The sequence below is a fragment of the Balaenoptera musculus genome, chromosome X, assembly GCF_009873245.2.
Source record: "Balaenoptera musculus isolate JJ_BM4_2016_0621 chromosome X, mBalMus1.pri.v3, whole genome shotgun sequence".
Taxonomy (NCBI): Eukaryota; Metazoa; Chordata; class Mammalia; order Artiodactyla; family Balaenopteridae; genus Balaenoptera; species Balaenoptera musculus.
Window position 1 is genome coordinate 103,946,061 of NC_045806.1, and position 16,532 is coordinate 103,962,592.

Genomic DNA, 16,532 nt, shown 5'->3' on the forward strand with positions numbered 1-16,532 from the left:
TAAAAATAACTAAAGCTGGGGGTAAAAAAGGCTTCAATTTGAAAGAAGGATGCTGGGTTTTGGTAGAGAAGTGTTGCCTTTGGGGCAAGACAGACTCAACAGAGGTCAGATTAGAAAGATGAAAGGACTGCTCTAGATATGGACTAGAAAGTGAGGTGATGGAACACAATTAAGGAAAGAAGTAGGCAGACTCGCCTCGGGGTACTTAGTATAAATTTTAAGGAAAATACCTCAATAGTAATATGCGTATTATAATGAAATAGTAATGGTTGTCCTAATACAAACTCATTCTCTAACATAGGTTATCCTTTAGTCATTAGCCAATGTTCAGTTCACATGGAACTGATATTTGCCACCTTTGGTGAGAGTTACAGGACACCAGATATATTTCTTCCCTTCTTCCCTATAGATGTGAGCTGCAGTTAAACTCTAGTTTTTGAGTGAGATGGTTCAATTTTTTTCTTCTTAGCGTGTTGTTTCGTAGTATCAAATTCTGCATTTAAAAAATTAAACAGCTTCAAACATGATCATAAACCACATCCACCTTTTTTTTTTAAACCCACATAATACAAGAAGCATGCTTTGGTAATGAGACTAGGCCTTCTTCATGTCCCCTGAGTCTGTAAATGATGGCTGGGCCTTAGATCACAACTTCTTGGATTTCTGAATGGTTACTACGCGTGTAACAAGTCACAAGACATTCCACCACCTAGCCTGCTCTCTAATGCTAGGTGTGTAAATTGTGCCAGCCAGCCAGTTTAGTTGCCTCACTCCCTTTTGGTAGACTTGGATAATGGAAGGTGGACTGGGTAAGATTTTGGTTTTAGATAGTAAATAGTGTCTCAAGCCAGCTTAAGCAAAAAACCTATACATTGTCATTTACAAAAAGGAAATGGTGGAGGCCTCATGGTATCTACAGGCAAGAATGTAGGTGGGTCTCAGGCGGAAACTAGAACCAGGAACCAGAAAGCCAGCAAGGAACCCAGGAAGCATACTCTCTTTTGGCCTCTCATCTTTGCTTCTCTTTGCAGAATGACTTTCTTGGTTTCTCTGTCTACACAGAGACTGACTGTCTGACTCTAGGCCCCATGAAAAATTCGCCAGAGAGAAAAATCTGATTGGCTAACTCTGGCAGACATGACACTTAGTCTAATAAACTGAAACCATGGAGGCAGAGTCACACAGTGTAAGCGTGGCTTCCTATCCATATAAGTAGAAGAATAGTACTGAGAGAAACAAGAAGTGCTCTGAGCTATGCAGGCACCTCACAGGTTATCTACTAAAGGAAATGGTGATAACCATAATGCAGAGCAGAAAGAAGAGATTTGATTGTTGTGTGAAACCCACACAAGCACACAAACCATGTGATATTGAACATCCTCTTAGAGTTAAGCGTCAAATATTGCTTCAATTCCTCAAAGAATATTGAATATTTACTTTGTGCATAGGTTTGGCTAAGTACCATGGGCAGAAAAGAAGTATTGGATATGGTCTCAGCCCTCACTTGAGTTAGGAAGATGTGTCTATGAGAAAATAAACCAACACTACAAGGGAGTATAATATTAAATATCAAGTAGTACAGATGTTAAGTTCTACTGGAGTTCATGTCTAGAATTAAAACTTTTTGTTTATCTTTTGATTCAAGGTCCATCTTATTAATGGGGCAAATGCATACTGGTGTTAGTTTTATCTTATATAGTATGAAGACTGTAGGGGCTATGGAAGGGCATAGGGTTAAAAGTCCAACTACTGTGTCTCAACAAGGAAGTTGTTTGAAGAAATCTGTGCAGCAGTGATCTAATTAAGCCCAGCACCTCCAGGTCCTGCCCCACCATAGGTGGGCCAAAAGACACAATCTCATCCCCTCTGGTCATTTTTATGAACATTGCTCCACAAATTCCTTTTGAAAAAAGCATATGCTATCTGGACTACCCTATTTGAGTGCAACTGCTCTTTGGAATACTGTATGATCAAGCATACCTTAGCATAGATTGGTTTATCTTATCCTAGAGACTGGTAAACTTGGATGAGAAATCCGAAAAGATCTTGAGTATAGAGTATGGGCAATAGCCCCTTTGGGGGTCTGTGGAGGTGAATGATGAGGTGTAGAATGAGATGGTGAGAGGCCACTGGAAGTTACCTCACTTAGTTCAGGTTGTTGCCAAGTGTTCTGAAGTCTCCCCTAACTTCGGTTCCCAGAAAGCTTCTGTAAAAGTCTTAATGGCAAAGATTAAACCCTCTGTTGTCTTTTTCTTTTTCTTTTTTTAATTTTTATTTTATGTGATCCTCTGTTTTCTTTTTAAAGTCCTATAAAGGCTTATACTCATACCAAGTTTCCTCATTCTTGCAGAATCCTATCAATAAATCTTCAGTTGACTGAAGGATCAAGATTAGGGAATATACTGAGAAAAAGACACTCTAACTCCGCCAGAAGAGCCAGTCATCTGTGTAGCCTCTTCCTCCCACCCTAAAATAGCTCTCTGGCTGGTCTGATGCCAGGAAATTTCTTATTAGAGTCCTTGCTTTGGGGTATTATTAACCAAGCCTGGCCAAGATGGTGTTCAATAGTATTTGTTGTAAGATATGGTGATGACATCAGGGATTAGCATGAATGTGTCTCAGTTTAATGAGATCAGATTACCCACATAAAAGATGGTGGGTGGGGGAAAGCTGGTAAAATATGTCATGGTTCTATTTATTCTATGACAGTGTAAACATAGGACATTTTGAAAGACCAAGATAGAAAGTAAAAACGGACCATGAGCACCATGTCAGAGAGAGGCTTACCACTACCACATCACACGGCTTCCCTTCTCTTCAATGACATCCCAGCCACCTGCCGATTGATGTCTGCTAATAAGACCAGTGGTGGAGGCTGAACAGCTCTGCCAAAGTGAAATATACAAAGCTACTGCTCATCCCTCCTCAGCTGTTCCAAACAAATCATCAGAGGGTGGAAATAACTCAGTGGCTAGATTGCCTGCTTTGACTGGTTCAAAGCAATTTATCCAGATAAACCTTCCTATTTCCTCCATCATTCTGTGAAAAATACCATCAGAAAAGGTCATGCAAAGTAAATACACTAGGTTTTAAGGAAGTCTTTATATATTCCACTTCGAAGAAATATGTTTAAGAGAAACAAAATGAATTATGGAGTTTTCACTGCTGGTTTTAACACAAATCAACCATGTCTTCATCACCTGGTAATAACCTCACCTTTTGTTTCTATAAAATTAGATAGTGGTTGTATATGGTGAAAAGTATGCTGATAAATCAAGAGGAAAAAATTTAAAGTGAAATATTGAGATTAAAAAATTACACGGAGAACTTGGAGGACAATTTGACAGAATTCAAGTCAACCTTTGTCATTTTATAATACAGTACAATTGACTCCAAGGACTGTGTGTCTAAACCAGATTAAAATGACTAGTCCCTGGAGAGAAGGGATTTGAATGCGTAAGTACTTTTCTATGTCAGCCATATTTTTAGTAAAATTCTGAGAAGACTTTAAAGCTCACATTTGCTACTAAAATTTTTATTTTTTAGAAATGTAGCTCATGCAAATAAAGGTCTCTTTGGGCCCAAATGAACATTATTTTATGAGAGAAACTGTCTCTAGTTTCAAAACTATACCATAAGGTACCTATCAGTATAAGAAAACAGTTAAATTATTTTTTACTATTTGTCCAATCAAAACGGCACCATATCTGACTTAATTCCATTATAAGAATTTCAATACCCTGCTATTACAGTATTGATACCCTGCTGCTTTTATGGTATGCCTTATTTTACACTAGCAATGAATTCAGAAAAATACACATGGAAATAGAACCCTATTATCCTCCACTGATATTGTCTAATATGGTTCTGCTGATTAAGGAGGCGGCTCATTTTCCCCTCCCCCCTTTTCCCTCTTTTGTCCCCATCCTCACCCCTGCCCAGTTCAGCAAAGTGTACTAGACCAATGGGATGGGGTGGGAAGGAGTGATATATTGGTTGGAGTAAACTTTTTTCTGAAAAATTGCTGAATGCAAACCACCTCAGGGCAGTATAAAAACACCTGAAACAGAGGAGGAGCTTCAAGATGGCGGAAGAGTAAGACGCAGAGATCACCTTCCTCCCCACAAATACATCAGAAATACAGCTACACGTGGAACTGCTCCTACAGAACACCTACTGAACGCTGGCAGAAGACGTCAGACCTCCCAAAAGGCACGAAACTCCCCACGTAACCAGGTAAGTCAAAAGAGAAAAGAAAAAACAGAGACAAAAGAATAGGGATGGGACCTGCACCAGTGGGAGGGAGCTGTGAAGGAGGAAAGGTTTCCACACACTAGGAAGCCCCTTCACGGGCGGAGACTGCGGGTGGCAGAGGGGGGAAGCTTCGGAGCCACGGAGGAGAGCGCAGCCACAGGGGTGCGGAGGGAAGAGCAGAGAGATTCCCGCACAGAGGCTCAGCGCCGACCAGCACTCACCAGCCCGAGAGGCTTGTCTGCTCAGCCGCTGGGGCGGGCGGGGCTGGGAGCTGAGGCTCGGGCTTCGGTGCTAGCCGGGAAGGAGTCTGGGAAAAAGTCTGCAGCTGCCGAAGAGGCAAAAGACTTTTTCTTGCCTCTTTGTTTCCTGGTGCGCGAGGAGAGGGGATTCAGAGCGCCGCCTAAATGAGCTCCAGAGACAGGCGCGAGCCGCGGCTATCAGCGCGGACCCCAGAGACGGGCATGAGACGCTAAGGCTGCTGCTGCCGCCACCAAGAAGCCTGTGTGCAAGCACAGGTTACTCTCCACACCGCCCCTCCTGGGAGCCTGTGCAGCCCGCCACTGCCAGGGTCCCGTGATCCAGGGACAACTTCCCCGGGAGAACGCACGGCGCGCCTCAGGCTGCTGCAACATCACGCCAGCCTCTGCCGCCGCAGGCTCGCCCCGCATCCGTACCCCTCCCTCTCCACGCCTGAGTGAGCCAGAGCCCCCGAATCAGCTGTTCCTTTAACCTCATCCTGTCTGAGTGAAGAACAGACCCCCTCAGGCGACCTACACGCAGGGGCGGGGCCAAATCCAAAGCTGAACCCCGGGAGCTGTGAGAACAAAGAAGAGAAAGGGAAATCTCTCCCAGCAGCCTCAGGAGCAGCGGATTAAAGATCCACAAACAACCTGATGTACCTGCATCTGTGGAATACCTGAATAGACAACGAATCATCCCAAATTGAGGAGGTGGACTTTGGCAGCAATGATATATATTTTTTTCCCTTTTTTCTCTTTTTGTGAGTGTGTATGTGTACGCTTCTGTGTGTGATTTTGTCTGTATAGCTTTGCTTTTACCATTTGTCCCAGGGTTCTGTCTGTCCGTTTGTTACTTAAAAATTTTTTTTCTTAATATTTATTTACTATTTTTTATTTTAATAACTTTTATTTTAATTTATCTTCTTCTTTCTTTCTTTCTTTCTTTTTTTCCTACCTTTTATTCTGAGCCGTGTGGAGGGACAGGCTCTTGGTGCTCCAGCCAGGCATCAGGGCTGTGCCTCTGAGGTGGGAGAGCCAAGTTCAGGACACTGGTCCACAAGAGACCTCCCAGCTCCACGTAATATCAAATGGCGAAAATTGCCCAGAGATCTCCATCTCAATGCCAAGACCCAGCCCCACTCAATGAACAACAAGCAACAGTGCTGGACACCCTATGCCAAACAACTAGCAAGACAGGAACAAAACCCCGTCCATTAGCACAGAGGGTGCCTAAAATAATAATAAGGCCCCAGACACCCCAAAACACACCACCAGACGTGGCCCTGCCCCACAGAAAGACAAGATCCAGCCTCATCCACCAGAACACAGGCACTAGTCCCCTCCACCAGGAAGCCTACACAACCCACTGAACCAACCTTAGCCACTGGGGACAGACACCAAAAACAATGGAAACTGTGAACCTGCAGCCTGCGAAAAGGAGACCCCAAACACAGTAAGTTAAGCAAAATGAGAAGACAGAGAAACACACAGCAGATGAAGGAGCAAGGCAAAAACCCACCAGACTTAACAAATGAAGAGAAAATAGGCAGTCTACCTGAAAAAGAATTCAGAATAATGATAGTAAAGATGATCCAAAATCTTGGAAATAGAATGGAGGAAATACAAGAAACTTTTAACAAGGACCTAGAAGAACTAAAGAGCAAACAAACAGTGATGAACAGTGTTTACAGTGACTGTAAATGGATTAAGTGCTCCAACCAAAAGACATAGACTGGCTGAATGGATACAAAAACAAGACCCATATATATGCTGTCTACAAGAGATCCACTTCAGACCTAGGGCCACATACAGACTGAAAGTGAGGGGATGGAAAAAGATATTCCATGCAAATGGAAATCAAAAGAAAGCTGGAGTAGCAATTCTCATATCAGACAAAATAGACTTTAAAACAAAGACTATTACAAGAGACAAAGAAGGACACTACATAATGATCAAGGGATCAATCCAAGAAGAAGATATAACAATTGTAAATATTTATGCACTCAACATAGGAGCACCTCAATACATAAGGCAAATACTAACAGCCATAAAAGGGGAAATCGACAGTAACACAATCATAGTAGGGGACTGTAACACCCCACGTTCACCAATGGACAGATCATCCAAAATGAAAAGAAATAAGGAAACACAAGCTTTAAATGATACATTAAAGAAGATGGACTTAATTGATATTTATAGGGCATTCCACCCAAAAACAACAGAATACACATTCTTCTCAAGTGCTCATGGAACATTCTCCAGGATAGCTCATATCTTGGGTCACAAATCAAGGCTTGGTAAATTTAAGAAAATTGAAATCCTATCAAGTATCTTTTCTGACCACAATGCTATGAGACTAGATATCAATTACAGGAAAAAATCTGTAAGAAATACAAACACATGGAGGCTAAACAACACACTACTTAATAACCAAGAGATCAGTGAAGAAATCAAAGAGGAAATCAAAAAATACCTAGAAACAAATGACAATGAAAACACAATCCCAAACCTATGGGATGCAGCAAAAGCAGTTCTAAGAGGGAAGTTGATAGCAATACAATCCTATCTTAAGAAACAAGAAACATCTCAAATAAACAATCTAACCTTACACCTAACGCAATTACAGAAAGAAGAACAAAAAAAACCCCCAAAGTTAGCAGAAGGAAAGAAATCATAAAGATCAGATCAAAAATAAATGAAAAAGAAATGAAGGAAACGATAGCAAAGATCAATAAAACGAAAAGCTGGTTCTTTGAGAAGATAAACAAAATTGATAAACCATTAGCCAGACTCATCAAGAAAAAAAGGGAGAAGACTCAAATCAATAGAATTAGAAATGAAAAAGGAGAAGTAACAACTGACACTGCAGAAATACAGAGGATCATGAGAGACTACTACAAGCAACTATATGCCAAAAAAAATGGACAACATGGAAGAAATGGACAAATTCTTAGAAATGCACAACTTTCCGAGACTGAACCAGGAAGAAATAGAAAATATGAACAGAACAAGCACTGAAATTGAAACTGTGATTAAAAACCTTCCAACAAACAAAAGCCCAGGACCAGATGGCTTCACAGGCAAATTCTATCAAACATTTAGAGAAGAGCTAACACCTATCCTTCTCAAACTCTTCCAAAATATAGCAGAGGGAGGAACACTCCCAAACTCATTCTGCGAGGCCACCGTCACCCTGATACCAAAACCAGACAAAGATGTCACAAAGAAAGAAAACTACAGGCCAATATCATTGATGAACATAGATGCAAAAATCCTCAACAAAATACTAGCAAACAGAATCCAACAGCACATTAAAAGGATCATACACTATGATCAAGTGGGGTTAATCCCAGGAATGCAAGGATTCTTCAGTATATGCAAATCAATCAACGTGATACACCATATTAACAAACTGAAGGAGAAAAACCATATGATCATCTCAATAGATGCAGAGAAAGCTTTTGACAAAATTCAACACCCATTTATGATAAAAACCCTCCATAAAGTAGGCATAGAGGGAACTTTCCTCAACATAATAAAGGCCATATATGACAAACCCACAGCCAACGTCGTCCTCAATGGTGAAAAACTGAAACCATTTCTACTAAGATAAGGAACAAGACAAGGTTGCCCAGTCTCACCACTATTATTCAACACAGTTTTGGAAGTGTTAGCCACAGCAATCAGAGAAGAAAAAGAAATAAAAAGAATCCAAATCGGAAAAGAAGAAGTAAAGCTGTCACTGTTTGCAGATGACATGATACTATACATAGAGTATCCTAAAGATGCTACCAGAAAACTACTAGAGCTCATCAATGAATTTGGTAAAGTAGCAGGATACAAAATTAATGCACAGAAATCTCTTGCATTCCTATATACTCATGATGAAAAATCTGAAAGTGAAATTAAGAAAACACTCCCATTTACCAATGCAACAAAAAGAATAAAATATCTAGGAATAAACCTACCTAAGGAGACAAAAGACCTGTATGCAGAAAATTATGAGACACTGATGAAAGAAATTAAAGATGATACAAATAGATGGAGAGATATACCATGTTCTTGGATTGGAAGAATCAACATTGTGAAAATGACTCTACTACCCAAAGCAATCTACAGATTCAATACAATCCCTATCAAACTATCACTGCCATTTTTCACAGAAGTAGAACAGAAAATTTCACAATTTGTATGGAAACACAAAAGACCCCGAATAGCCAAAGCAATCTTGAGAAAGAAAAACGGAGCTGGAGGAATCAGGTTCCCTGACTTCAGACTATACTACAAAGCTACAGTAATCAAGACAGTATGGTACTGGCACAAAAACAGAAATAGAGATCAATGGAACAGGATAGAAAGCTCAGAGATAAACCCATGCACATATGGTCACCTTATCTTTGATAAAGGAGGCAAGCATATACGATGGAGAAAAGACAGCCTCTTCAATAAGTGGTGCTGGGAAAACTGGAAAGCTACATGTAAAAGAATGAAATTAGAACACTCCCTAACACCGTACACAAAAATAAACTCAAAATGGATTAAAGACCTAAATGTAAGGCCAGACACCATCAAACTCTTAGAGGAAAACATAGGCAGAACACTCTATGACATAAATCACAGCAAGATCCTTTTTGACCCACCTCCTAGAGAAATGGAAATAAAAACCAAAAAAAAACACATGGGACCTAATGAAACTTAAAAGCTTTTGCACAGCAAAGGAAACCATAAACAAGACGAAAAGACAACCCTCAGAATGGGAGAAAATGTTTGCCAATGAAGCAACTGACAAAGGATTAACCTCCAAAACATACAAGCAACTCATGCAGTTCAATATCAAAAAAACAAACAACCCAATCCAAAAATGGGCAGAAGACCTAAATAGACATTTCTCCAAAGAAGATATACAGATTGCCAACAAACACATGAAAGGATGCTCAACATCACTAATCATTAGAGAAATGCAAATCAAAACTACAATGAGATATCATCTCACCCCAGTCAGAATGGCCATCATCAAAAAATCTACAAATAGTAAATGCTGGAGAGGGTGTGGAGAAAAGGGAACCCTCTTGCAGTGTTGGTGGGAATGTAAATTGATACAGCCACTATGGAGAACCGTATGGAGGTTCCTTAAAAAGCTAAAAATAGAACTACCATATGACCCAGCAATCCCACTACTGGGCATATACCCCGAGAAAACTGTAATTCAAAAAGAGTCATGTACCAAAATGTTCATTGCAGCTCTATTTACAATAGCCAGGACATGGAAGCAACCTAAGTGTCCATCAACAGATGAATGGATAAAGAAGATGTGGCATGTATATACAATGGAATATTACTCAGGCATCAAAAGGAATGAAACTGAGTTATTTGTAGTGAGGTGGATGGACCTAGAGAGTGTCATACAGAGTGAAGTAAGTCAGAAAGAGAAAAACAAATACCTGGCACGTATATACAATGGAATATTACTCAGCCATCAAAAGGAACGAAACTGAGTTATTTGTAGTGAGGTGGATGGACCTAGAGACTGTCATACAGAGTGAAGTAAGTCAGGAAGAGAAAAAAAAAACCTTATGCTAACACATATATATGGAATCTAAAAAAAAAAGAAAAAAAATGATCAGAAGAACCTAGGGGCAAGACGTGAATAAAGATGCAGACCTAGTAGAGAATGGACTTGAGGATACGGGGAGGGGGAAGGGTAAGCTTGGAGAACATGAGAGAGTGGCATGGACATATATACACTACCAAACGTAAAATAGATAGCTAGTGGGAAGCATCCGCATAGCACAGGGAGATGAGCTCGGTGCTTTGTGACTATCTAGAGGGGTGGGATAGGGAGGGTGGGAGGGAGGGAGATGCAAGGGGGAAGAGATATGGGGACATATGTATATGTATAACTGATTCACTTTGTTATAAAGCAGAAACTAACACACCATTGTAAAGCAATTATACTCCAATAAAGATGTTAAAAAAAAGAAAAGAAAAAAAAACACCTCTAACAATGGAAACTTTGGCGTGATTTGAATTAACTCTTTCATTCAACAAACATTAGCTGAACATCTGTGTGCTCCTTGTTTTAGGCATCGGAAATACAAATATGAATATGATAGTCCCTGACTCAAAGAGTTCACTCTTTTAAGGGACATCATGGGGTGGGAGGAGTGACAGACAATTTATATGTGTGACTGGGTGTAAAAGGTTTGAATAGGACTTTGCCAGGTGGGCAAGGAAGAGAAGAGCTCCCAGGCAGAATGAATAGCAAGTGTAAGACAAGAAGATGTGAAATGACAAGATGTTTTGGATACTTATAGGCAAATGGTGATGGGAGGAGAGGATGAGAAGTGGCCAGAGATGATGTTGGAAAGGGACAAGAGCTAGATCACAAAAGGGCTTTGTATACCACTGATCACTAGAGAGGTGTTTTCTCTTGTTGGGCAAGGATGGTACATATAGCTTGGATGAAATATTCCTGAGCCATGTGTTTCTTTTTATTCTCATTTCATGCTTACCAAGTTGTTTTCTGACTTGGTCTTAGAGATACCATGATATCAGGAAAGGAATATTCAGAGCAGTGAGCAGAAATAAAATGGTAACTGGAAAAATAGAACTCCACTTAAAATTCATAAATTAGAATAAAGAGTTCAGAAACAGACCCAAATCTCTTGGGAAATTAATTACATGATGCAAGTAGCATTTCAAACCAGTATAGAAAGGATGGACTTTTCAGGAAATGATGTCGGAACAATTAGTTAGCCTTGGGGGGGTGGGGGCAAACTGATCCCTACCTCATTCCTTATACCAAATAAATTCCAGATGGATCAAAGATTTAAATATTAAAACAAATATGAGAAGAAAATATAGGTATTGATATTATCCTAAACTCAGAAACAACAAAAAATGTATAGCTTCCTACTCGGCGGCAACCACCGCACAAGCCGGACTTCGCTCGCTGGCAACTCGCTCCGCTTCCTCGGCAGCCATGTCTGATAAACCTGATATGGCTGAGACAGAGAAATTTGATAAGTCGAAATTGAAGAAAACAGAAACGCAAGAGAAAAATCCACTGCCTTCAAAAGAAACGATTGAACAGGAGAAGCAAGCAGGCGAGTTGTAATGAGGCGCGCGCCGCCAATATGCACTGTACATTCCACAAGCATTGCCTTCTTATTTTACTTATTTTAGCTGTTTAACTTTGTAAGATGCAAAGAGGTTGGATCAAGTTTAAATGACTGTGCTGCCTCTTTTCACATCAAAGAATGGACAACTACTGACAACGAAGGCTGCGCCTGCCTCTCGCATCTGCCTGTCTGGCTGGCAAGGAAGGAAAAGAACTTGCTTGTTGGTGCAGGAGGAAGCTGGGCAGGACGACAGTGAAATCTAGAGTAAAAAGCAAGCTGGTCCACGGTGTCCTGTGGGCTGTAAAATGCAGTTTAATCGGAGTGCCATTTTTGTTGTTGTTGTTCAAATGATTTTAATTATTGGAATGCACACTTTTTAAATATACAAATAAAAATTTTAAAACCTGAAAAAAAATGTATAGCTTCCTAATAGCACATGAAAACTAAAATAAAAACAATGATCTGTGGAAAATATTTGCAACATTTATGACAAAGAGAAATTTTACTTAGTATATAAAGAGCTCTTTTAAATCCAGTAAGAAAAAGCCCAACACCAGAATTTAAAAATGGCCAATGGATGTTGATTACCTGATTAGTCTCTCCATAATCAAATAACTTTGTCAAGTATTATAGATGTTAAAAAAATTCAACTAAAAATCCTCTAATACTTTATTTTTTTAATCTCCTTTATTTTTCTGGACCAAGACTGAATCTTTTCTCAAATACATAATCTGAATCTCTGTTCAGATGAATATTTTGCCGTCTTTATTTTGACTGCCCTTGTTTTCAAAATGTATACTTCAACTGCTTTTCAAATGTACATTTACCTTTTGAAATATGTTTACTTGTGAGCACAATGGCCTCCCTTTCCTGTGGATCCCAAAAGAATACATGAAAAGATACGGGGATAGATCTTTGTACTCATTTGAAAAGAAATGTAGAAGTGATGTGCTAAGATCTGAGAGTGTGATAGTTGCTGAATTCTGGTTGGTTTCACTCAATCCCTCTCATTTCTTCTTGCATGCTGATCATGACAAAAGCCGTACTTCAAAATTTCCAAGGCTGTGGTTTTATTTCCACAACATATATGAAAGAGTAATTCATTAAAAAAAAACCCAAATGGTCAATGGACACATAAAAATGCTCAACCTCACTAGTAATCAAAGGGATACAAATTAATACAACATTGAGATCATTTTTATCTCTTCGATTGAAAAAAATTGAGAAGACTGATAATTGTGTTGACTTGGGGGTGGAGAAACAGGGCACTGTTTTGATAAGGGCCTTTGTGGCTGGGTCTAACTTGACAGGTTTCCTGAACTTAGAATCTGAAAGTGAGCAGTTCCCTTCTCATTCCCTTCCACCCCAGAAGGCTCTACGCTCTATGGTCTTTTTCCCAGCTCTGCGTGCCTGAGGGGCAGATGTTGTGAGGACATGAAAGATCCTGTTATCCCTTTATTTAGAGTATTAGCTAGCTCCACTCCTCTCCTCTGAGAGAGAGGCACTCTTCAAGGCACTCTCCCTGAATGAATGTGATCCCACAGAATTTTCTGAATCTCCTCTACAGGGAAGAAGATGGCAGTTTTCTTTTTGATTTAAGAAAATAATAATTTGTTCAAGTTACTCTTTTCACCAGCACCCTACCTCAAAAAAGAACTTCCTGCCAGTTTGATTAGTGTGCAGTAGTTCTGTAGAGACTGAGCAAGTCTTGGTACCCTGACTGAACCAAGTTTCTAGACCTCCAGAAGTGAGGATCAGACCCTAGACTATTGTGATCCCACCCAGGCAATAGCCCCTATAAGAGATCAGCAAAACTCTTTTATCCATTCCTTCAGGAAGCATTTATTGCATACTGACCACATGCTAGGCACTGTTACAGGCACTGGGAAATACTGCAGTGAATAAAGTACACAGAACAGACAAAAATGTCTGTCCTGAAGGAGATTACAATCTAGTATGCTTGATGGGTATTTCTGTTTATTCATTTACTCATTTGAGCATTCATTCAATAAATGTTTATTGAGCATATAATAGGTGCCAGACACCATATTGGATCAGTAGTTAAGTCTAGCATAATCAGAGTTAATGGCCCTAGGAATTTTTTAAAAATTGAGATAAAATTCATCACTTTAATTATTTTAAAGTATACCATTTCAGTGGTTTTTAATATATCCACAGTGCTGTGCAACCATTACTATTGTCTAATTCCAGAATATTTTCATCACCTCAGAAAGAAACCTTGTACCCATTAATTAGTCATTTCCCATTCCTCTCTCCCATAAGCCACACTGGCAAACACTAGTCTGGTTCCTATCTTTATAGATTTGCCTATTCTAGACATTTCATATAAATGGAATCATATATGACTTTTTGTGTCTGGCTTCTTTCACTTAGTGTAATGTTTTCAAGATTCACCCATGTTGCGGCATGTATCAGTACTTCATTCCCTTATATGGTTGAATAATATTCCATTATGTGGATATACCACATTGTGTTTATCCAGTTATCGGTCAATGTACATTTGAGTTGTTTCTACTTTTTGGCTATTATGAATAATGCTACTATGAAGGTTTGTTACAAGCTTTTGTGTGAATGTTTTCACTTCTCTTGGGCATATGCCTAGGAGGGGAGTTGATGGGTCATATGCTATCTCTATGTTTAACTGACTCAGGAACCACCAAACTGGTTTTCACAGCAGCTACACTATTTTATATGGTCATCTGCAATGTATGAGGGATCCTATTTGTCCACATCCTCACCGACACTTGTTACTTTCTGTGTTTTATTTTTTTAATAGCCATCCTAGTTGGTGTGAAGTGGTGTCTCATTGTGGGGTTTTGATTTTCATTTCCCTGATGACTAAAGATGTTGAGCATCTGTTCATATGCTACATGGCCATTTGTATATCTTATTAGGATAAATCTCTATTCAAGTTCTTTGTCCATTTTTTTAATTGTTTTTTGTTGTTGTTGCAATTGAGTTCTAAGAGTTCTTTATATATTCTGAATACAATACCATTATCAGATATATGATTTGCAAATATTTATCTCTCATTCTTTAGGGTCTCTTTTCACTTTTTTGCTGGTATTCTTTGAAGCATAAAGTTTTTAATTTTAATGAAGTCTAAATTATCTATTTTTTCCTTTTGTTTCTTGTGCTTTTGGTGTCATATCTAAGAAACCATTGCTAATGAACATGATTTACTCCTATGTTTCCTTCTAAGAAGTTTAAGATTTTTAGCTCTTATATTTGTCATTGATATATTTTGAGTTGATTTTTATATATGGTGTGAGTTAGGGATCCAACTTCATTCTTTTGCATATGTCTATCCAGTTGTCTCAGCACCAATTGATGAAGAGATTATTCTTTCCCCATTGAATGGTTTTGGTACCCTTGTTGAAAATCAATTGGCCAGAGATATGTGGGTTTATTTCTGTACTCTCAGTTCTGTCCCATTGGTCTGTATGTCTGCCCTTAAGCCAATACTACACTGTTTTTGATTACTGTAACTTCATAGTATTGAAACCAGGAAGTGTGAGTCCTCCAGCTTTGTCCTTTTCAAGATTGTTTCAGCTATTCAGGGTCCTTTGCAGTTCCATATGAACTTGAGGATTGGCCTTTCCATTTCTGCAAGAAAGGCCATTGAAATTTTGATAGGGATTGCTTTGAATCTGCAGATCACTTTGGATAGTATTGCCATCTTAAACAATATTGCCTTCCAATCCATCAATATGGGGTGTCTTTCCATTTAGTTAGGTCTTCTTTAATTTTATTCAGCAATGTTTTGCAGTTTTCAGTACACAAGTCTTGGACCTCTTTGGTTTAATTTATTCTTAAGGATTTCATTCTTTTGGATGCTATGGTAAATGCAAATGTTTTCTTAATTTTCTTTTTGGATTGTTCATTGCTAATGCATAGAAATACAATTGATTTTTGGATGTTGATCTTGTATTCTGCAAATTTGCTGCATTTATTTATTAGCCTAAGTAGGTTTTTCTGTAGTCTTTGTAATTTTCTGTATACAGGATCATGTCATCTGTGAATAAATTTTTCTTCTTCCTTTCCAATTTGGATGACTTTTCTTTTTCTTTCTTTTTATTAAACTGTAGCTTTTTCTAAAAAATAGATTTATTTAATTAATTTATTTATTTATTTTTGGCTGCGTTGAGTCTTCGTTGCTGCGTGTGGGCTTTCTCTAGTTGTGGCGAGTGGGGGCTGCTCTTCACTGCAGTGCACAGGCTTCTCATTGCAGTGGTTTCTCTTGTTGCGGAGCACGGGCTCTAGGCACGTGGGCTTCAGTAGCTGCAGCACGTGGGCTCAGTAGTTGTGGCTTGCAGGCTCTAGAGCGCAGGCTCAGTAGTTGTGGCGCACGGGTTTAGTTGCTCCGCTGCATGTGGGATCTTCCCGGACCAGGGCTCGAACCCGTGTCCCCTGCATTGGTGGGTGAATTCTTAACCACTGCACCACCAGGGAAGTCCTGGATGCCTTTTCTTTTTCTTGCCAAATTGACCTGACTAGAACTTCCAGTACTATGTTGAATAGCAGTGGAGAAGAGATATCTTTGTCTTGTTCCTGAATTTAGGAGGAAAGCTTTCAGTCTTTTACCACTGCGTATGATGTCAGCTGTGAATTTTTTATAAATGCCCTTTATCAGGTTGAGAAATTTCCTTTATATTCCTAGTTTTCTGAGTGTTTTATCCTGAAAGAGTGTTAAGTTTTGTAAATTTTTTTCTGCATCAGTTGAGATGATTGTGTAGACTTTTTCCTTCATTCTACTAATGTGGCGTATTACTACATTGATTGATTTTCTTATGTTGAACTACCCTTGCACTTGTGGGATAAATCTCACCTGGTCATGGTTTATAATCCTTCTGATACACTGCAGAATCTGGTCTGATACTATTTTCTTGAGGATTTT

At 39.3% G+C, this 16,532-nt stretch overlaps 1 protein-coding gene across 1 annotated transcript; it reads left to right on the top strand.

Annotated features, from left to right (window-relative positions):
* The first annotated feature begins 793 nt into the window (after nt 1-793).
* Nucleotides 794-11,776, top strand: LOC118888357 (thymosin beta-4-like). The gene is made up of 2 exons (XM_036839320.1): nt 794-809; nt 11,402-11,776. Exons 1-2 carry the CDS (start codon nt 794-796, stop codon nt 11,608-11,610), a joined length of 225 nt encoding a protein of 74 aa, XP_036695215.1. The 3' UTR covers nt 11,611-11,776.
* The last annotated feature ends 4,756 nt before the right edge of the window (nt 11,777-16,532 follow it).